This window comes from Oryzias latipes, chromosome 16 (assembly GCF_053564925.1).
Source record: "Oryzias latipes strain Hd-rR chromosome 16, Olatipes_Hd-rR_3.1".
Taxonomy (NCBI): domain Eukaryota; kingdom Metazoa; phylum Chordata; class Actinopteri; order Beloniformes; family Adrianichthyidae; genus Oryzias; species Oryzias latipes.
The window spans coordinates 13,880,692-13,903,810 of NC_136252.1; the positions used below are offsets into that span (position 1 = coordinate 13,880,692).

General features: G+C 38.5%; 1 protein-coding gene across 2 annotated transcripts in view; it reads left to right on the plus strand.

Annotated features, from left to right (window-relative positions):
* Nucleotides 1-1,149: 1,149 nt before the first annotated feature.
* The window catches only part of cdkal1 (CDK5 regulatory subunit associated protein 1-like 1), a 252,726-nt gene continuing 230,756 nt past the window's right edge, over nucleotides 1,150-23,119 (plus strand). The window contains exons 1-3 of one of the 2 annotated variants that reach the window (XM_023963817.2): nucleotides 1,150-1,306; nucleotides 1,968-2,131; nucleotides 5,789-5,901. In XM_023963817.2, the coding sequence (XP_023819585.1) occupies nucleotides 1,974-2,131; nucleotides 5,789-5,901 (271 nt within the window). In that variant the 5' untranslated portion in view covers nucleotides 1,150-1,306; nucleotides 1,968-1,973. Of the gene's footprint in view, nucleotides 1,307-1,367; nucleotides 1,500-1,967; nucleotides 2,132-5,788; nucleotides 5,902-23,119 lie in introns of those variants that run through there. The other variant, XM_023963818.2, reaches the window with a different exon arrangement.

Genomic DNA, 23,119 nt, shown 5'->3' on the forward strand with positions numbered 1-23,119 from the left:
AGGGATTAGATGAGTGATCATAAGAGAGGAGATAAAAAAAAAAAAAAACCCGGAGAACAAATTGCGTATACTTTTGAATACACAAGTTGGATAAAAACGATATTTATATTTATTTTTTTATTTTTTTATTTTTTTCCACAAACCGTGTGTGTTTTTAGGTTTAAGATGCATCCCCCCCCCCCCCCCCCCCCCCACACACACACACATCTGGTTCTTGGACTTTAGTGCCACGCTTTACCACTTGTGTAGATAGAACTTTCTGCCATTTATTTCAAGCTACCAGAATCTTATTGAAATATTTTTGTGGTGGACATGGGAATTTTTGGAGCGATTGTAGTTTTTTCACAGATTTCCAATGGAATGTTAAAGATTTTAATACACCACTAAAGCTAGGGTTTTATATCATGAGTGAGTTGGTGTTTCTGCTTGTTTTTCCTATGGTATGACTGTTGCCAGGAGCTTTGTGGCAGTGAAAGAAGACTCCCAGGCTTTTGTTGTGGAGTTTGCATGCATTTCCTGGGTACTCTGGCTTCTTCTTGCAGTCCACAAGCGTGTGTATGATTAGGTTGATTGTGTAGTCTTGAGTTGTGAGTGCGTGCGGTAGTTGGTCTCTGTGTGGCCTTGTGATGGATTTTGGTGTCGGTGACAGCTGGTCTGCTGTGCTGCTGAACATTTAGGTGGCTATAGAATAAAAAGTTTATATTTGGGTCTTTAGAACTTGCATAAACTTAGTATTAGACTAAATCTAATAAAGTGTAATTCAAACTGAAGTGGCATTGATGGACACCAAGAAAAAAAAAGGAAAACAAAAACTCGTGTTAAACTCTACTATTCCATAGGAAATCAACTTTTCAGTAACATTTCAATATTGCTGCCTTGTTCAACCAAATTCAGAAACTTTACAGTCACGATGCATGAATGAAAAAGCTGAAATTTCAAGTAATTGTCGATTAGTTACAATTTTGATATCAGTTAAATGAGAAATTTAAGTTTTGTATGTGTGCGATTGAAAAGATTTGTTTTTGTACTATGGGTATTTGTTATTAAAAAAAATGAATAAAGGAAATATAAACTACAAATTGTTTTGTTTATTTCTTGTAGCAGTATTAATTTGAAGTCATTAAATCGCGCTCAGCATTTGAACGCTAAATTTTTGTCCCTCCCGTCTTTCCGTCTATTTCCGAGAATGGCGCAGGAGAAGTTGTGACAACTGTCCTGTGGTGTAAACAACAGCAGTTTATCAATTGGGCGCATATTTGACCCGAAGATTGGATTCATTGGACAATATAACCACATTACGATTCAGGTAATTTACACAAATAGTAGATACAACTCTTGTGTTTTACAACTGGTAAGGCACGTGGGCAAGCTGGCTAATGCTAACGGTTGTCCTATAAAATTGTACTACAGTTATCCGTGTTTTGACACAGGAATTGCATTCTAAGTTACTCAAGCAAGGGTAGTGCCGTTACTGACTTGCACAAATATCACATAAGAAGGTTGGAATAGTTTTTTTTAATTTTTTTTTTAGAGCCAAATCGTGTTTACCTGTTGTCTTTTTCAGTTTGGCTTATAGTAAGTTAATTTAGACTACGTTGACGGGATGACTAAAGAATTGTTTTGTGTTTCTTGTGTATTCTAAATATTTGTTATATGTTTTATATTTGGAATCGGTTACTTTAAGCAACCAAAACAAAAATAGAATTAAGAAGATAGACCACAGAAATGTATGTGTATATATCTTCACATAGGCATATCTAACTTAGGATGGTTGTTCATGAACTGATTAGAAAATGTATATTCATACTTGTACATGTAGATGTAAATCATTCAAATATAATTACTCTTAATCATAAATGCACGTGCTAATTTCAGATAAAATTCTTTGAATGATTGCTTTTAACAGAGCTAAGTTATCTCTGTGGATTCTGAGTCGTTCTTTATAGAGTCGAACTGTGATCTTTCAGATCATCATGCCTTCCGCCTGCGACCCCGTGATTGAAGATATTGAGGACATGGTGTCTTCCACGGACCCCACCCCCCATGAAAGACAGTCTGCGAGAAAGAACATCATACCAAGGCCCAAGAAGAAGAAAGAGCTTCTAAACGACGAAGAGCTCCAAGCTGACAGGTACGCCAGAATATGCTTCATCTGACTTCATCTGATCTGAGTTTGAAACTGACAGTTTCTAAAGATTGTACATGTAGACTGAAGGACTTCAAGTATTCATTAAAAATAGTGCGTACGTTTATGTTAAACATGGGCCCTGTGGTGTTTGTCTCTAGACTTTAGTGTTCGTGAACGGCCATGTCTGAAATGGAGGTATGTTTCAGGGTATGTCAAGTTGCCATGGCAACTCATGCTCTGAACATAACCTGGTCTGGAGCAGGTTTAGTTGAAGGTTAGTTGGTTTTCAGAGAGGTGAAGAAGCTTGGCGTGTCCATTTGAAGATGATTTAGTGGATGATGATGAAGAGTCGGTCAACACACTCTTAAAATGCATTTTAGACATTGAGTCATGGATGGCAGAGAACTTCCTACAGCTAAACCAGGACAAAACAGAGGTTTTAGTGATCGGTTCTAAGGACAAGAGAGAGATAGTTTTATCTAAACTAAAGAATTACAAAACTTCTCAGTGTGTGAGAAACCTGGGTGTCATTTTTGCCTCTGCGATGAATTTTATCCCACAAATTAAAAATATCACAAAAACAGGATTTTATCATCTAAAAAATATAGCCAGAGTCCGCCCATTTCTCTCTCTTGCCAGCACAGAGGTGCTAATGCATGCTTTTATTACCAGCAGATTAGATTATTGTAATGCTCTGCTCTCTGGTCTTCCCAGAACAAGAATAGCAAATCTTCAACTGCTGCCAAATTCAGCAGCACGCGTTCTGACGAGGACCGGGGGGCGGGGACACATTGCACCGGTTTTAAGATCGCTGCATTGGCTCCCTGTGCAATTCAGAATTGATTTTAAAGTTCTTTTATTGGTTTACAAATGTTTTTATGGTCTCGGGCCTTCATATTTATCTGACATGATTTTAAAGTATGAGCCCTCGCGGACCCTGAGGTCCTCTGATACAGGCCTTTTGGTTATCCCAAAAGTTAGAACAAAAACGTACGGCGAGGCCTCATTCAGTTTTTACGGACCTCGCCTGTGGAACAGCCTCCCAGAGAGCCTCAGGGCTGCAGAGACAGTTCATGTTTTTAAAGGAAGGCTTAAGACCTACCTTTTTAATTTAGCTTTTAGTTAAATTTTAGGATTTATTTATTTATTTTTTATTTATTTTTTTCTTTTAACTAGTTTTATATGTGTATGTAAATACATTTATTTATGTATTCTATTAATTTTTAAGTTGCTCTTACTATTTCATATGCCTATTAAGGTTTATGTAATTATTTGTTTTTTGTCCATGTTTTATATATACTTAAATTTTATTCCTTTTACATTTTATTACACTCCAGTGTTTCCCTCTGAGGGATCCTCCACATCGGTGACTGACCCTTCTCAGTGAACTGCTGCAGTGGGATCTCCTGGGTCTGACTCTTTTGATCGGATCTGGGGGGTTCTGTGGTAGTGTTCTCCGTGAACTTGGGTTGGGGGGTCGCTGATGTGGACATGTCCCCAAAATATCGTTTCCCCACTTCAGGACAAAGCTTGGTCTCTACATTCTATCATTTTATCACTTTTTTATTTATTTATTTATTTTTTGATGTGTGTGGGTGTGTGTGTGTGTGTGTTTTTGCGGGGTGGGGGTTGTCGCACGGTTTGTCTTGTCATCTTGTTTTCAAATTTTATTGTTTTTTATGCACAGCACTTTGAGTGACATATGTTGTTGAAAAAGTGCTATATAAATAAAGGTTGATTTGATTTGATTTGATTTGATGAAGAAGCTCAGATAATACTTTTTCCACTGTGAGAGGGTGATAAGACCACATATGGATGTTGGAAAAATAAACTATGTTGATCTAACTTAATTATTTGCTTCAGTTAAGATAATTAAAAATCATTTTTTTGTTAAGTCAGTTTAAAAATAACAATTTGTTTTCAGACAGTTATTTTACTTTCATTCAAATTAATTCAATTAAGTAGGTGTAACTTTGGTGCTGCTGTTAGATCGGCACCGCAAGGGATTGTGGGATACCATTCCCTTTGCCTCTCTGGACGGATTTGGGTTTAAGTGTGGGTTTTTGACCAAATGTGTTTAGTTGTTTAGCTGTTTTACTGTGTTTTGCCGAGTTACTTTGTCCCACTTTGCTCAAGTCTCTGCACCATGAGTAAGAGGGAGGGAGAGGATGATGAGTTTATATAGCACCCCTACAGCCAAATGATGTAATGACAATGTCGATGAATTCTTAAATGGATTTACTCTCCAAATGTGTATCGTTCTGTTCTTTTTATTGTTATAAAAATGAGCATATCTGCCGGCTCAAACTTAGACATTTGAGAGTTCAAGAATTATTATTCCTTAAGGTGGAAACAATAATAATTGAATTGGAGTAATATGACATTTAGTTAAATAAATCTGTAAATTTGAGTTGAATAAACACTAATTAAGTTTTATAGACCTAAGAAAGTAGGTTGAATAAATTTAACTCAATTACTTGTTACCAATAGTACCAAGTAATTCATTTAAGTTGGCAAAATTGGATACGTTTTAAATATATGCTTCACAAGGAAAATGGAAATAAGATCAGAAACTCGTGCGTTTACTTTGTCTGTTCTTCTACTACAAGCAAAACTCTTTCTTCTTCGGATGCAGCCGTTTTACTTTTTTGATGGACGTATAATCTTCATAGCCGTCATTAATCTCAGACTCAGTCTCACTGAAATATAGCGCTCTCTTTTTTTCACCACGCGTTTCCATGGTGACTCCAGAAATTGGCGTTCCATTGAGAAGGTTTTTATGTACTTGACGTGCACCCGCATTAACCCAGGGTTACCAAGTCGAGCGTAATTACGCCAACTCATATCTGGTCTTTTGGAACTGACACACCCAGAGTAAGCAAGTTCAGGCGGATTTCAGCCAGAGTTCAGGGTTAAAGTCAGGGTAGTTCAAACATGCTTCCTGGAATACCCCCCAGGTATCTTAGCTGATGTGGACGTGCCTCCCACACCACAAAGATCCTCTATAGCGACAGGCATCACACTCATATCATTTAGTCATGCTCAAACTCAGGCGGAAATGGTGCTAATGCTGTCGTCTGGAATCAACTTTTAAATTAGGCATTCCCTTGAACATTCAGTGATCTCCAATGAAAAACTATTTGTCTTCTTGTGAGACTAAAGTCGGTATTTCTAGAAAACGTGCTTCTAAAAATATTGACTTGGGCATTCTTGTCGTTCATGTATGGATTTATGAATTGTTTTCCAGCTGTAATTTTTTTAATAACACATATCTTATTATTTTATTTTCCTAGTATTAATGGACTCATTTTACAGATTTAATTGATCACCAGTAGGCCTTTCAGTAATTTCAGAACATCTACGAAAATCAGTTCTACAAAAGTGAGTGATTTATCAAATTGAATGCAGTTTGTCTGTATGACTTTCCCATCACTAAGCCTCTGGAAAGGACACTGCAGCGGTGCAGCTTCTCATCAGCTTTCAGTGTTTGTTGGGTTTAAGTTTTTGTTAAAAGCCAGAAAGAAATCTTTTAGATTCTCAAGCCCTTTTCCTATCGACCGCTCTGCAACGATGCAGTAAAGAGAAAACTGAATTCGAGAGGACATTAGTGTTTAAGGAGAGCAAAGATTAGATGAAGATCCCTGTTTGCCTCTGTTTCAGTGTAATTCCTGGCATGCAGAAAATCTGGATGAAAACTTGGGGCTGCAGTCACAACAATTCAGACGGAGAATACATGGCGGGACAGCTAGCTGCCAGCGGCTACAAGATGACTGGTAAGAGGATGTTTTATGTTCTGGCGCTTTGTACTGTCACACACCTGTTGTCCTGAGTCCAGACAGCAACAAAAAAGCACAGTTTTAACGGAGTCACAGAAAAATAAAACTGCAGAATTGCACATCACTGTAGATGTCCATATTCAACACAAGAGGGCGCTGTTGCACTTAAAACAGGCTTTTTCTCCAACGGTGTCCCAAATGTTTTAAATAAAGCTTTTAGATTTACAGACATCAGGCTGGATGATATTAATCTCTATAAAGAAGATCGTATTTGTGAAGTAAATAAAAAAATCAGTTATTTCTCAAAGACGCCACATAAACGGCTGAATAATATAATCTAAAAGGTCGTTTCCAGACAGAAAGGACTGAAGATCACCGTCTGCTCTCAGATTGTCTTTTTGCATGTGTTTGCATGAGGACCAGACGTATAAAGTTCTACATTGGTTGGGTTTTCTAAAGAGGGATTAGATGAGTGATCATAAGAGAGGAGATAAAAAAAAAAAAAAACCCGGAGAACAAATTGCGTATACTTTTGAATACACAAGTTGGATAAAAACGATATTTAACATATTTCTTTGTGACTTTTTGTCTGATGTGTCCATGAACCTACGTTTACATCGGCCTTGACAACGTGCGTTTTATCAACTTCCAATGACAAGTCTATTTAAACGAGGAACAAACAGGATGTCTGTGCAGTTTTCCGTTTACAGTTTCTCTTTTGTAGTCCATTTTGTTTTAAACCATAGCTTGTTATGTGATCTGTTAATTGCAAAAAAATGATTCCCACCTAAGGGCTGTTTTTCTGTTTTGTTTTTAATAATCTCATTGTTTTCTTTTTTCCATTTTGACTCAGCTAGAATTCAGATCTCAGGTATGAACTGAAACATAATTCAACGACAACATGTTACGTCCCTCAGTCATTTCCAGAAGACGGCTGCTGAACATTTCAGAGAGGAAGTCAGATTAGGAATCTGTGTGGATAAACCTGGCATTGGAGCCATCAACCTGAAACTGGTTCCAGCTTTTTCCATTCGTTTCTTACGTTTCATCCAAGTTTTTTTGTTGCCAAAAGGGGCTCTAAGATGTTTGAGAATGGCACATTTTCTAACTGCGACTGTCGTTTTGGGCATATAGCCATAAAGTTTTATTTCCCCCCCCCCCACATTCAAGCATTAAAGGGATTTATAAAAAGAAGAAAAAAGGGTTTATCCTAAGAAAACTATATATATTATATAAATATATAATTTAAATGTTCCATGAAACTATAACCAGAAATGATTATGAAACTTAAAACTTAAAAATGTTGTAATGCAGAATACAGAGGCAGCTTCTGCTGTTTGGTTATATTTGGTGTTTTTTTTTGTCATGTTGTTCTACGTGATTGATTGATGTAGTGTAACATTTAGTAATGAGCTGTGTTGGTCATATGCACGTTTTTAGGATTTTAATGTATGATGTGCCGCCAACATGGCTTAATTTGACACAGTCGCATGAAAAGACAGGAAAATGCAAAAAGATCTCACAAATAAGAAAAACCAGCTTTCTAGCAGAGCACTAACATGTTTAGGATGAACTATTACAGGGAGGATTTTGACAGAAATGTTGCTGAATTTTTTTCTAAATTCTTTTAATGCAACATGCTTTTCTAGCTGCTTGTTTGATATTAAAAGAAAATTAACTTTTCATTCAGTGTCTCTTGGCTTGAATCAGAGACACTCACAAGTCCCTTTTTGCAAGTCTAAGTCCAGTCTGTAGCTGTAAATCTCAAGTCTGAAGTCTTACAATATTGAGTTGAAATTCATATTTTATCTCTACAAATGGTTGACAATTACTTTAAAGCAATATGTGTGGACACCTAATGGACAATTTTTCATTCACTCATTCGTCCACAGGGCCACAGGGTCACAGGGCTGCTGGAGCCTATCCAGGCCACACACCCTGGACAGGTGGCCAGTCCGTTGCAGGGCCACACATATCACACAGACATGCACTCTCACACTCACACCTAGGGACAATTTAGAGTGACCGATTAACCTATGAAGTATGTTTTTGGACAGTGGGAGGAGGCTGAAGTCCCTGGAGAAAACCCACACATGCACGGGAAGAACATGCAAACTCCACACAGAAAGGCCCCCCATTTGCAGCCCAAAAGGAAAAATTTATTTCTTTATTCCCAAACCAAAGCTTTGTGAAAAAAGTTATTTTCAGCCCTGACAGCCAGCAATGTCCTGGAGCTAGAAAACACTAATAAACGCATGAACACTGTTTACAAGTTCCCAAACCTCAAGTCCCATGTCAATTCTCAAGTCCTTTAGGTTGAGTCTCAAATCAAGGCCGAAGAACGAACGCTCGGTGAGCCCGTCCAACCAAAATAAGTGAGAAGTCTGCACTCCTTGTGCACGATGCCATGAGCGTCCTGTGGACACCTTCTTATCACCTGCACATACTGTGCGTGCAGCTTTTGCGGTCAGTAATGATACCTTAACAACAACTATAGCAAATACTTGCACAAAATACATTTACCACACACACAGCAATGGTACGTTCCATTTGTATGACGCTGGCTGCTCGTTCCTGACTTGAATGAATTTCATCTCCGCCATGAGTCGACACAGTACTGGTGTGGTCGCTGCTACCACCTGTTCGCAGTCGAAGGAAAAGCATCTTTGTTTTTGTCGGAAGAAATGGACCACGATCAGGAGATGAGACGCCTTTGGTGGAATGTTGATTTGTTTCAAGTGTAGCGCCTCGCATTGATGTCAACACAAAGGGGAACACTTTAGAAGAATGTGTAACGGAAAGGGCCTGAATGTACTGCTTTATTCGGTTATTCAGATTTAATCTGTAGCATTTCCCTAAACTTTTATAAAGCTGTGAAAAAAATCCAAATCTGATGATCAGACACCTGTCTTGTCTGCTGAAATCCACCGCGTTATGTGATGTTTTATGAAGGCTCTGGACAAAGGCAGCCTTCACCGCTCAGAGAACATGACATCACCTCCTCTCCCTCCTCATCTTTCCCTCTCCTTTTCTCATTTTCACACCCGTGCCTCCCTAGACGCTCCTTCAGCCCCTTCACTAAATCTTTCTTTAACTATGACATCACCTGATATGTAACATAGTAGTAGTTCCTATGTTGATCCATAGGTGGCAGCATTAAACCATAAACTGGGCTTTTTTCTTTTTAAAGAGAAGGCTCTGCAATCAGGATGAGGTCATCCTTTTGAACACATGGCTCTGATAAACTTTCAGTCCTCAGTGCTGCATTCAATTTCAAATCAGATATGTGCTAAATTCACTTTTAATCCCTTCTTATTCATTAACCTGAACGAGTGCTTTTCAGTGAACCTAGATCACCTATTGTATTTTACATATGTGATAATAAAAAAGGACGATTACTTTTTTATTTCAAAAGCCCACAGTGGATTTTTCACCTGAACATATCAGCTCATATAGAAGTTTTTAATTCTATGGATTCAAAATTCTCTCATTTAGTCATACTTTTCTAGAATTTCACATTGAAGTGATCATTTTTAAACTGTGATTTTCCTTTTTTCATTTTGGCTTATTTTATATTTATACTTTGTAATAATTTACCTTTTTTCTGCATTCCTTGAAGAGTCAGAGAGTGCGATTGTTCAGGTATTTATTTATGCGGAGAATTCGTTTATATTTCATAGCTGACACAGTGACAAACATAGTTATTGAATTAAATTAAAATATTCTTGTTTTAGATCAACCTTGTTTATCATAAAAACTATGTAGGTCTATGGAGGAAAATAACATCCCATTATTCCACACCTGTTTTATTGCTTGCATTTGTCTCCATTTGCAGTTCCACTACATGACCAAGGGGGGCACTGTTTACTCATGAGATGACACTGATATGAATGAACCCCATCTTAAGTTCTTAAGTAGCAGTGATGTACTCAAGAAGAAATTCAGTGACTGTATGTTTTAGAGAACATTGTTTTTAACCTTGAAAAAAGGTGTTTTACACAAGGATGATATTTAGAGTACTTTGTGTTCTTCTCTGCTGACAGGAAACATTGAGCTGCACCCAGATTAACCAGGAAAATATGCCTTTATCAGATAATAATTGAGTTATTTCAGAGTTTAAAGAATTTGCAGCTAATTAAATGTGTATTTTGTTGACTGACAGCTGTTTGCCCTAATTGCTTGTGGGTTTGCCCCCCCCCCCCTCCCTCAACTTTGTCAATACACTGATAACAATCCAGTGCATCCAAGTTTTGGTACATTTAAAAATATGCTATAGTACTTTTAAATGTTCAACAATGTTCCCATTTCCAAAAATAAAGAATGAAAATGGTTGCACAAATGTCAGGGTAATATTTTTTTCTTTTGGCTTTCCCTCAGATCTCCTCACTGCACATGCAGTCAAACACTCGGCTCTTCAGTTAGGATTTTACATACCGGTTACGCAAAATGACTCCCCAGTACACAAAGTCAGCCAAATGAGGCATTCTCAGTTCCTGGTTTGGGAACAGACGGTTGAAGGATCTGGCCTTAAGAGAAAGGGCGTGTGCTGTTTAGATAAATGCAAGCAAAGGTCGACCTGCAGGCACTCCAGGCTTTAGGAAACACATTTAAACCATGTCGGAATGCATCATTTATGTCACAAACTATAGAATCATTTTATTGTTTTTTTACTTTCCGTCTGATTAACTACTGAAGATTTAAATATAAGATGTTAATATACCCATACGTTTGCAGATATGTTGCAGTCTTTGTAGTGAGAGGGGATGAATATTTGAACACATCCAGCCTGATGCGACTGCCTGTGTTTCTGGCGCTTCGGTTTGCTCCATGCGATTGCATTACATCATCGTGGAGTACTCTCACTCCAAGTGTGTGTACCTTGCATACATGCTCTCATTCATAAAACGAGCCTTTGAGGAAATTCTGATTGGGCGATTTTGAGCTACACAGCATACGACGCCGCACTATTATAGCCAATGAAAGCGTACAGTTTTGTCTGACTCCACCTCTCCCACATCCACACACTTCGGCATACGCGGCCAGATCTTACACACACTTGGTCTTGTCACACACAGTTGCAGATGCAGAGAATCGGGTTTGCGCTGAAAAAAGTGTGTGAGAGGCGGTTTCTGTTTCCGACCGTCGTTATTCCACAAGAAGATGCTCCTTGCCTGCTGTCTGAGAAACGATGGGGCTCACTGCTTTTCTGTCACGTGAAGTATGCGGGTTACATGCATTGACAACTTGGTGTGGGAAAAGCCAGGGGAAAAAAAGCAGCGTAAAGACAGAAGCTGCAACACAGATGAGGACCACAGCAAGGAATTACATAAAGCGATAGCTTAAAGGACAGAGGCAAACTTGAAGGATAAATCTCCTTTAGGGAAGAAAAAAGCTATTACAAATACACGATGGGCAACAGTATTAACACTGCAATCTAAGAGAAGAGAACATACATGTTGGAAAGCAAACTAAACCGATGCCACAACATTTATATTGGTACAGAGGAATTGAGAAAAATAAAAATTAGATTAAAAAAAAAGTAAAGAAAAAAGACTTGCTCCAAAAAAAAGAGAAAAAATCTCTGTAAGTGCTAATGTGAGCAGTTTATGCCTCCCATTTCCAAATTCACAGTCTGATCAGCCTAAAAATATTAAACAAAATTGAATAAAGGGGTCATTTCATGATGCATGGTCAAACTGTGGGTCTATTTAGGAAATCTTTACAAGGTGACTTGTGCTGGCAGCATCCAGAGCATTTTAACCCTTGTGCTATCTTAGATGACCCCACCCTTACATTGACGTGTTCTCCCTACCATGACAAAGGTGGACAAAGGTGGAAAGATTTCATGTAATCCATTGACACCAGTGAAGATCAAGAATCATTAAAGGAAAAAGGTTCAGAGCACTGTCTGGTGGGCCAATGTTAAAGTGCCTAGGATAGCACAAGGGTTAAAAAGCCCCATCCACCGACTCGCAAATGCCTATTGTGGAAGTGTGGATGTAGAAGAAAGGAATCAAAGTTACTAGCAGTGAAATCCATTAATTACAGTAAAGAAAGAAATCTCAACTGCACTATTAGTGGGGCCAGTTAAGTTGATATTTGAGACAAATTGTGCATCGGTCAGTGAAGCCCACTTTTCAAGTGGTAGAGGTTTGGACTTCAAACAACCTCACCCCTGATTGGCTAGAACAGTTGCCATAGAAATGCTGACCCAGACCAACTTGAACCATTGTCATCTGGCTCCAACATGGCAGCGTCCATATTGCGCAAAGGCAACTGAGTTCACTCAATTTCATTTTCTATGGGTGTCGTCATTCTCACTTGTTCCAGTTCTCCTATACCAGAGGTCAGCAACAGGCAGCTTCTTTACCTCTCTATTGTGGCTCTTTGGCTTTGAAGAAAAATGTGAAACATTCTAATAAATAATACATTTTATAGTTGTGGTTAATTTGTTTTAATTATTTAAGTTTTGTTTTTTTATGTACAGATTTTAACATGTCAAATAACTGAGCAAAATGACGATAAAAGGTTTCGTTTGGTGTCAGAACGGCTGATCATTAAAAATAAACATAAAGCACCTTTTCTTATCTTCTGCTGCACAACAGGGTCCAGTTGAGAGGCAAAGTTCCTAGTGTACTGTATACAGCTGCATTAGATGTATAGATTTTATTTTGAAAGGAACTTGTATGTACATCAGTCTAAGGTATAATAAAATGCTTAATTATAGAAAAAAATAGTGATGTAAGTCAATTATTGTAAGTATTTTAAATCTATATTTTAAAGGTATAATTAAGGCCTCAAAAAATTAAATAAGTACATTTTTCTGAAGGGTGAAGAGGGGCTCTGTAAGGAACTGGACTTATTGACCCTTTTAGTGTTAAAAGTTGCAGCACCCTGTCATATACTGTCAATTACACAGCTGCACAAGAATATTAATACAAAACATCTACTAAGCTAATACCTGCATGCAATTCTTTTTTTTTCTTTCTACACTAATAACACTGCTAATACTGCAAAAGCAAATGAATACATACCAGTCCTCCCCAATAAAGAAAAGACGTTTGGGTTTTGTTAAGGCTGGAATAGCAGCTCATGGCCTGAGGGTCAGGAGTGAGATCTCCTCAGACAGGTGTGATGCTGTACAGGGTTTCCCTCACATAAAGTGCCCTTTGAACAACTGAGCGTGGTGATCCTCACGTGGTCCAGTTCACTGCTCATGTTGAAATCCAAAACGAGTCAAATGCAAAGACAGAAATTCCCCTTGCATGATAGATGAGATGATATTGAAATAAAACAGAAACTGTGGTATTTACCTGGTTTGTTGTAGGTCCAGTTCCCTCAGACCCATCCTTTGTTTGGAAAGGTCCAAAACCATTGATAACAGAGGCGCCGAGAATGTCTGTATTTTTCCTCTAATTTACAAGATTACTTTTAATTGTTATCCTTGCACTGTGCTCGCTTCAGCCTGGACCTTTCTCAAAGACAGAATAACCTATCAGCTTCCACAGAATGGTCTCCATCTCTGTCTTCAGGAATCTTTTGAAGATGCTCTGCTTTCAACTCCACCTCACTGCTTGATGCTACTAACACAACCAACCATTTTCTCGCATTGCAAAGCCGCATTATAGCCATTTATTACAAGTATGATTCTCTTTTTGTACATCTTTTTATTTTTTTAGTTTAAATGTATTCTTGTCAACAAGCACAGACACTAGAAGACTCTGTTCAATTCTAAAAACCAAACGTTTCTGTGACTTTAACTGAAGACATGCACAAACCAGACATGGCTTTATCCAACTTCAGTCTGACTCACATCATGTGAAGACGATTTGCTTCAGTAGTAACAAAGCGCCTGAGGGCCTGGCATCCCAGATAAGTATAGCCACTGAAAAAGTAAAGATGAATGAAAACATTGTTGGATAAAGGTCATGAGATTTGGTGATGGTAAAAAAATCTTTATTGCACCCAACAATGTCTTTTTTGGAACTATACTACTTTATGGTAAAGGAATGAAGCCCCATCTATTTCACTTTCCTCTCTAATCCAGAAGATAAAAGTACTAATAATTTGTTATAAGCAAAGATTGTGCAGTACTGGTGATAACAAATACACAATGTTTTTTAAAAATTAGAAAAATGCTAAAGGCCATACAGGTAAAACAAAGTGTGCAACGATTTCTTTTACAGTACTGTACTTACAGGGTATTTAAGTGGTAATTACATGCTTGCGTGATACCTACTTGAGTATTTACAGTTGAGTTAATGCCTTTGTGTTACTTATCACGTAAGAACGGGGTTGGTACATGTAAAGTACCTGGAATTTACTCCTTAACTTATTGAATGTTTCATGGCATTTGCCAACATGATAATAGATAAGCAGAGACTACCTTAGAAATACTGTGAAGAACTGCCCAAAATGTACTTTCTACTTATTAGTAAGTTTATGTGCATTTCATGGTACTTGCCATATGTAAGAGAAAATGTATTTACAAAGGATTTGTGGCTTACTTTTAATGAGAAGAGAGTAGGTACACAGTACCATTTAATGCATGTGTTGCAGGTCAAGTTATAGTGTGTTTCATGGTACTTGCTTGCACAGAAACAAGCTTTTACCTTTTGTTTTTACATTTTTAAAATTATTTTTTTAATTTAGTTATTTAAATTCCTTTCATTGTGACTGATTTCGACCCAGGAAGAGGAAGTCAAAGATTGAAAAACACTTAAATGTGGCACGCCATGCTGTTGTGGTCTGATAAAGAATGCGTATAGAATGATCAAAAATGCCAAGACTCATTTTGACTCCCATTTTTTTCCCCCTCTTCACTTTGACTTTCATGTTATTTTCGAAGATGGTTCCCAATTTCTGTCTGGACACCCAATGTTCAGTCAACAGTGCCATTAGCTGCTAACCACCTGCTGTAATGGAAAGCAGGGGTGACCTGAATCGCTGCATGTGGATGTTCGCAGGAGCCCCCCGCTGCAATAAAAGCATTGATCACCTGTGTGTGAAAAACAAAGTGTGAAATGTTTGTTTGCCTCTAGAAGATGAGATCCAGGCAGCCTTTTAATCAGAGATTAATAAAGCCCACGGTAGTTACATAAAGGTTAGAGGTCCTGTCTTAGAGACTTGAAATGCTTTGTAAAATGTAAAAAAAAAAAAAGAAAAGAAAGTCAAGCAAATATTTTAAGTTAAACCATTTATAAGAAAACCTCATTCCTTAACATAATTACAAACGGATTTCATAAGAATAGTTGTTGAAAAAGCTTAGAATGAATAAGAAACTAGGCTTAAAGGGGGCAACAAGTTATCATTTCTCAACCTTAGACTCCTACATATAATCTCCTTTAAAATGGAATAAAAATATGTGCATCTTAATTGTGGAAGAAAATATAATAAAAACATGAATGTTCTTAATGAAAAATCAATCCATGTTCTAGACGGAAAAATGAATCAAACTGTCTGGTTAACATTCAACAAGACTTTAAATGTCTGGGAAGTCACATTTATTCTAAAAATTCTAAAAAAAAGAAAAAATATCAGATGGAATCATTGATTTTCTTATAGAAACAGGCTGGTCTTTCTTCAGCACCACAGTATTGAAGAAAGTTCACAAATACAAATATTTATATGTGCAACAAATTGCAAACTCAAAAATGCTTTACATTTTGATGTGTTAATAAACAATGTAACCACTATATTCTTATATCCTTGGAGTGCAACTCTTCCCAGAGAGGCTTGACTTCAGCTAAAGAAAACATTGAAACTGGGAATTATCATCCATTGAACGCATTGTGTGTGGTTTTGACAGTGCTGTTTGGTGTTCTGGGGCCTCATTTATAAAACTTTGCGTAGGATTTGCGTCAGAAGTGGCGTACGGATGAAACATAGGACGTGCGTACGCACAGAAATATTCGGATTTATAAAACCGTGCGCACGCACATCCTACGCATCTTTCCCTTAATAAATCACAACCGATTCTAAATGCAGCGCAGCTTTTGCGGCTTCATGACACGCCCATAGTTGCCCATAAATAGTCCGTGAAACGCCCACAAATGAATATTCATTGATTGCGAAATCATGGCACACACAGAGAGGAAAGGAAAAAAACGTAACTTCACTCAATGTGAAGTAGAAGTTATCGTTGGCGAGCTGGAAAAGAGGAGAAAAGTGTTGTTTGGAGGACACAGTGTGGGCATTACTAATGCCAAAAAGGCACGTGAGTGGCAAACGGTGGCAGACGGCGTAAATGCTGTAGCCTCACAACCTCGAACCGTGGCCGAAATAAAAAAGAAATGGTCGGACATCGAAGTTGAGGCAAAAAAACGTCTGGCATCGCCAGAGTGTGTCTGCCACGGGGAGGAGACACCGGAGCTGACCCCTCTTGATGAGAGACTGGCGGCAATACTTGGGGAATCCCTTTTAAGTGTGGTGACTGAGGCGGAGGGGGAACACCGACGCGCCAGATGCACCGGGTGACACACCCCCAAAAGCCCGCAGAGGTCCAACAGGACGGCTCGAGGAAGTCGGAACCGGCTCATAAGCCACTCGTCCTCGTTTACCAGCAAATCTTCTTGCTGTCTAAAGATGCGTTCACTCCGAATTCTTCCATTTGCCACACCTTCTAAGAGCGCAAGATCAGCCATTGTGCGTCATTACGCATTGTGATGGGGCATTTTATGTCCATCCATTTAATTGCATCTGACAAGCTACAGATGTCGGTAATAATCGACGTGGAAATGGGAAATTGTTCAGTGCAGATGTAATTTCTTGTTGCTTTCTGAATGGTTGAGACATACGCCATACATTGTTTTATCAGAAATAAAACAAACTAAAGGCATGAATACATGCATGAATACCATAATTCCATAGCTTATGAAGAAATGTTTTACTATGAAAACAACTTTCCCCAGTGGACAATTAATATGTCTGTATGTCTAATTGCACCTATATCCGCTCCTCCAGACGGACAAATTGACGAGAATATCAGTTTTGTACATTATTTCGTTCTGTTAACTATATTATTTATGAGGATGAATTGCACTACATGCCAATATTGCAGAACATATTTCACATTTCTTTCTGCAAATAAGTCTTCATTTGAATTTCTGTTGTAATTTTCGTTTGATTGTTTTTGTTTGTTTCACTGCTGATCGATCAAACGGGTGTTCGTGTAGGCTGTTAATTGTAAGACTTGCTTTGTGAAGTCTTCATGTTATTTCTGAGAGGCAGTATTGTCATTTTCACTTTCACGTTTCTTCCATCTGCCGACGGTGTCGCCGTTTCTCATTTCACCCGTTGTTGTGCGTTCGCCTGAGTCAGAGCTTGCGTGAAGGACCGCACATTTTCCCATCAAGTTTGCTTTTTATAAATCTCAATTATTGCGTAGAGAGCGGCGTACGCCTTTTTTTTGTGCGTATGCAACCTTTAGAAATGAGGCCCCAGGTGTTTTTGTATGACCTTTGTCTCTAACATTTGTGGTTTACCTTTTTTGGGAACTTCTCCTCAGCTTGTTCTTCTCCTATCTTGTGTTTTTATTGGCAGCATAAATCAATATTCGGCCAAGTAAGCGAGGTAAATATAAGCAATGTTTAGTCCTGGCAGAGATTAATAGATATGTATTGATCAAGCATCAAGTGTGGCCACAAATCATTTCCTGGTCGTATGTGTGCTTCTGTCTGAGTTGGAGGGAAGATAATTGTGTTTGGGGTCTAAAATGTGTCGTGTGCATTTGTTTTTCTTTTCTGCTTAATTGGACAATATTGAATAAGTGACTGCAATGCTAACCTGCGTCATAGTAGGCTCTCGTAATGGAAAACGAGTTCCTCTAGGTATTGACTGAAACGTATGCATTATCAATAGTTGGGTAAAATGTTGTTTTTGTAAATATTTCCATATAAAGAACTCTGCTTCTCTTTTTTTTTGTCTTTTTCACACTTTAAGTAGCCAATGAAGTATTCAAGCACACCCATGTATGCACATAGAAGAGAGTGCGTGAAGTTTCTTGATAATCCAATGCTATTCACATGGCAGACAGATGGCTCATCTAATCTTTCAGACAGACGTTCCCTTTTGAGATCTGATGATTGCGCTCTGTGTGTGTGTGTTCATGTGTGGTATCCGATCCAAAACTGAACAAAATAAACACATCCATAGAAGTCCCCTGCTGTGACGCGTGTGTCTGTGCGCATGTGTGGTTGTTTGTGATCTTTGAGCCTTTTGATGTCCTTTATTTTACAGTTTTGGCTGCAGTGTGTCTATATTTCTGTCATGATATGTTTCCCAGTTGATCAGTGGTTGACTAGGACGTCTTTGACAAGTTTGTATTCCAGAACTTTATCTTTCCTGTTTTTTGTTGGTAATATTTTTAGATGATGAGTTTGGGGATTTGAATATTTCTTTTATCTATTCTTGGGTTCTAAACACAGAGGAGGAACCACAGCTGGATGGCAGATCACATTTATTATCAAGTTTAAATGGTTTTACATTCCTATTGAGTCTGCCTCAACACGATTCATATTTTTTAATTCATCCTTTTTTTATGTTTACACCAACTATGAAACACAAAACAAATTCTAATTTAAATGTGGTCTGCAACATTTTTAATGTCCTGGTAACGTGTTAAACTAATAAATAAAAGTTTATCACTGATGGTTTTTTAATATCACAAAGCATGTTAAGGCTGTAGGGCCACATGTACTTAGATCAGGCAACTGTTATGTAGTTTATATCTTAAGGACAGATATTAAGGATGAGAGTACGTATTCATATATGGCACAGAAAAATATGCATAATAAGTCCATAAGTCCATAATAGATTAACTCCAACCATAGATGAATTGATAATGGCTTGTAGAATGAAGTAACAACCCAGCGCACCTGGTAGCGAGATAGATCTTTCTTATTGAAATGTCGCCAAATCATCACTAGTGGGTTCCTTTGCTAAAAAAACAACTTAAAACACATTTTGTGCAAATGATTGTATAATCCTTCTGTACATCCCACTTTTTAATGTCAGTTTAAAGTCTTAATTACTTTAAGAAAAAAAGAAAACTTCAGGCTACATACATTTACGGGTATTTGTAGAAATTCTGACATTAAACTGTCTTGTAAAAGCTCATCTTAAAACGTCTAAATCTTAAAACGTGTATGTTTTAAAGCTGAAGTCTGGCAGATCTGACCTGCAACATAAAATAATGGAGTATTTTTAAAGTTACTTTTAACAGAGCTTAAGTTACTTGACATGTATTTAAGAAAAAAAGGTCTCATCAACCACTTTTAATTGCCTTTTTAGAGCACTGATGCATTTCTGTGTGACAGCCAGTCTCTGTGTATTGTAACCGTTTGGCAGCATAATTGTTTCAGCTTGATTTAGCTTCTCTGACCTGATATCTGATTAGAGAGACTCAGACGTGTATAGGTGCTGGATTAGCATATAAAAAGGCAGTGACAGGACATCAGATAATTCTGATGCCATCTGTTTTAATGGAATCTGTTTGAGGGGAAAAAAACTGTGCGGGCTTCATAACTCCCGCTGTCTGTCACTGTCCTTCAGCTTTATGTTTATTTGTATTTATCCAGCAGGTTTCGCTGTTATTTAACCTTAAACAACATGTTTAAACTTAAAAGCAGAGCTATAAAGAACAGAATCCAAAAACGCTGATATCTAATAGAAAAAAATACAAATACAATAAAAATATGATTTTAAAAAACTAGATTTGGCTTTATGTTATTTATGCAAGTTGTATCCACTCGCAGATTAGTAGTGGCACACATGCTCACAAATGCAAACACTTGCAGACTTTACACTAGTGCCAATAAAATCAATCTGTTCTGGAGAATAATGCCCTGAGAGCTCTTTCATTTCTCGTAGTTGACAAATGGAGAAAAACACAAATGAGCACTAATACATTTCTGCTAAAATGGGATCTGTCAGTGTCAAACTTTGGACTTGCCTGTGCGTGGTGGCGCAGTGGTAAGTGGTTAGCGCTCTAGCCCCCCAGGCCACCCGGTTCTAAAACAGAACACCAATGGGGGCCTTTCTGTGTGGAGTTTGCTTGTTGCATGCGTGGGTTTTCTCCGGCATCCTCCCATGCCTCATAGGTCCTGAAGTGTGAATGTGAGAGTGCATGGGCGTGTGATTTTGACCCCCTGCCTTCGCCCAGGAGTGGCTGGGATGGGCTCCGGTAGCCCTGCGACCCCAAAAGGGACAAAACGGGTTTAGAAGAAAGCAGGGCCAACCTGAGTGAGTGTTAAAAAAACATGACAATTGATTGTTACTTCATTCAATCGGATCTGTTTTATTTTACATCCAGTTTTTCTTTTCTTCTTTGCTATTGGCCGTGAAAAGCCAAAAATAGCAATAAAACAATTCATTTTTTCTCACTATACATTTCAATTCTCAATTTTTTTTTTCCATTTACAGTTTTGCTTTGCAAGTGTCTTGGTTTGAGCTGAATTTCCATGACCTTAAAATTCAACCTTAAAATGGGCAGGCTTATAGCAGAGTGCCCCAAAACATGTTGGATATTTTTTTAATCCCCTTTTTTTATTGTCTCATTTTATATTTCTACATTGTCTCATGTAGAAAATTGAAGCAAAGGTAGTCTTGTTAAGTTTGGTTTATTACATTTTCCATAAAGCTGTGAAATCAAAAATGTATACCGACCCTGCTTGTGTCTGGGTCTGTTTTAAGTGTTTAAGGACAGAATAAGTCAAAGATGACTCCAGACAGGGCTGTTGTGTCTGTTTTGGGGAGAAAGCATATTAAATTTTTCCAATTTAAATCAATTTTTTCAATTGGTATCAGCTCACCTTTGCACAAATATAATGCGTGACTTGAATGAGAGTGGATGGTTTGTATGCAAAAGCATTTGCGCGTCAACTGTGTGTGGGCGGCCGTGGTGATGATCATAACATTGCAGGATCGATTCCCGCCTTGCACACCCATGTGTCGAAGTGTCCTTGGGCAAGACACTGAACCCCACCTTGCCTCTGGTGGTGGGTTGGCGCCAGTGTTCGACAGCGGAGCCGCCACCAGTGTGTGAATGTGTGTGTGTGACTGGGTGAATGGGTCTGTGACTGTAAAGCACTTTAGGCCTTGAAGAAGTTAGAAAAGTATTTGCCGTTTACCATTTACCAACCGTAGTTGAACTGTGCACCTGTTGACCTGTTTGTATGTGAACCTTTTTGGAGCCAACAGGTATGTTTGGACAGACCCCACCCCTTCTGTGTTAACATTTACACCAGACAGTAATGATTGTAAACTTCCAGCAGCTTGTTGCTTGATGATTCCCCCCACCCCCACCCCCTCTATAAGTAAACTATATCCACAATATGATCATATTTCACCTTTGGCACGATTTGTTTATGAAATTAATTGGTTTCATGAATTCTTTTCTCAGAAGTAAGATGCTTTCATCTCTGAGGTACTGCATTTTGCTTCTTCCCCCATTTCATGACGTCATCCCAGAGCCGGCCTCCGCAGCGTGTCTGCATGCCACCCACGAAAACAAAGAGCATCCAAACCTCGGAAAGATGGATGTACACCCCGTATATCTTCCAATAGTAGCTTTGGTGTTAATTCCAAAAATTTGGCAGCTGGATTGCCGTTTATAGAGACAGATGTCTATTAGAGACAGGCGTTTATTCCATCACAGAAAGAATGGTGATTGCTAATGGATTCATTTGAGGGGAAATTTGGGCACAAATTGCAGACAACACCACTAGAGGAACATTTTAGGACTTATTGAAATTTGATTTTTGATTTGATTTGAAATGGTTTATTTCAAGCGATCAAAGCAAAAATAATGCACAAAACTATACAATCACCAGTTATACATTCATACAAAGACGTATCAACTTAGAATGAAATGATAACATTGTCTTATGTTATTATTAGCAAACGTTTCTTTTCTCTTTGTAGCATCAACAGTCTCTGTATCAAAAATCCTCCTCGCTTTCATGTGGATCATTTACCTGAAGACACGCCCACCTTTCTGTCTTTGTTCAATAATCCATGTTCAAACCAGTTCTTCTAATTTGTCGCACGCTTTCTTTGCACCTCCACCAGGAAATTGTCTGCAGCGTCTTTTCAATATCATCCATCTGCCTGTTCCATTCTTGAAAACATTTAGGATCCACCCCAAAATGTTGTGTTGTGCAGATTCCTCTCACCAGAATGTTCTTTGGTGTACGTCTAATTTAAACACTTAATGGAGTGAGCATCACTACACTGGCTCACAACACAAATGCCACAGACACCCGGTGTCTTCACAAGTGTGCACAACCCAGGCCACTATTAGAGACCGGCATCGAAAGTAACAAGCACCTGTGAGACCCAGCATTTATTGGAGACATGACACAATTGGAAGTTCTATGTAGTTGTCAATTTAAAAAATAATATGCCGATCACCACTAGCTCCGTGGAGAAAGTGAGTGTTTGTGTTAGCCTGGGGGCGGTGCTGGCAGCGCAGGCTGTTGCTGGAGGGGGCTGTTCTCACTTGTCTACATCAACTCGTAAGGACCCTCTTGTTTTTGTGGATTGGGGGGGGACTCAGAGGGCAGATTTGAGTGGAATACGCGTGAACGGATCAAAATACCACTTCAGGGTTGTTGTTTTTTTGTGATGAATGAACATTATAATACCCTTAAAAGCTCTAAAAGTTGATTTTGCATGAAGTAGGCCTAGAGCTGTGACGTTGTGGGATTTTTGATCACCGCGGTGATGAAGCAGCAGGAGTCGCAAATGAATACAATTCATAATTGCAATGCAGTATTCTTTATTAACAAGTAACAGTAACAACTACCGGTAACTACTAACTATCTAACTTATGAACTAACTATATAGGTGTTGTAGAATGAGTAAGTGTGTAAGAGGAAGGACCGCGTGCTGCGTGAGAGTGAGTGAGAGCGCGCAAAAAGTGTGTTGGGGCTGCGCGTTCATGTTTATTGTTACGGAGTGAAGGAGAACAGTACTAAAAGGTTTCCCCTAGAAGAATGGTGATTGATTCTTTATTAAACCGCTCTGGAATAGAGCTATAACGGTGTGGGATTTTGATCACCACATCCAGACCTTTCCAAAAAAACAAAACATTTGAGAGACGTGCGGTGATGAGACATCACCTTGTTGATGCGGTTATCGTCACACCCCTTTGTAGGGGCCTTTAAGGTTTGCAGCAGTGTAACCTAGGTTCTCTGAAAGGATCTCTGGATGCCTG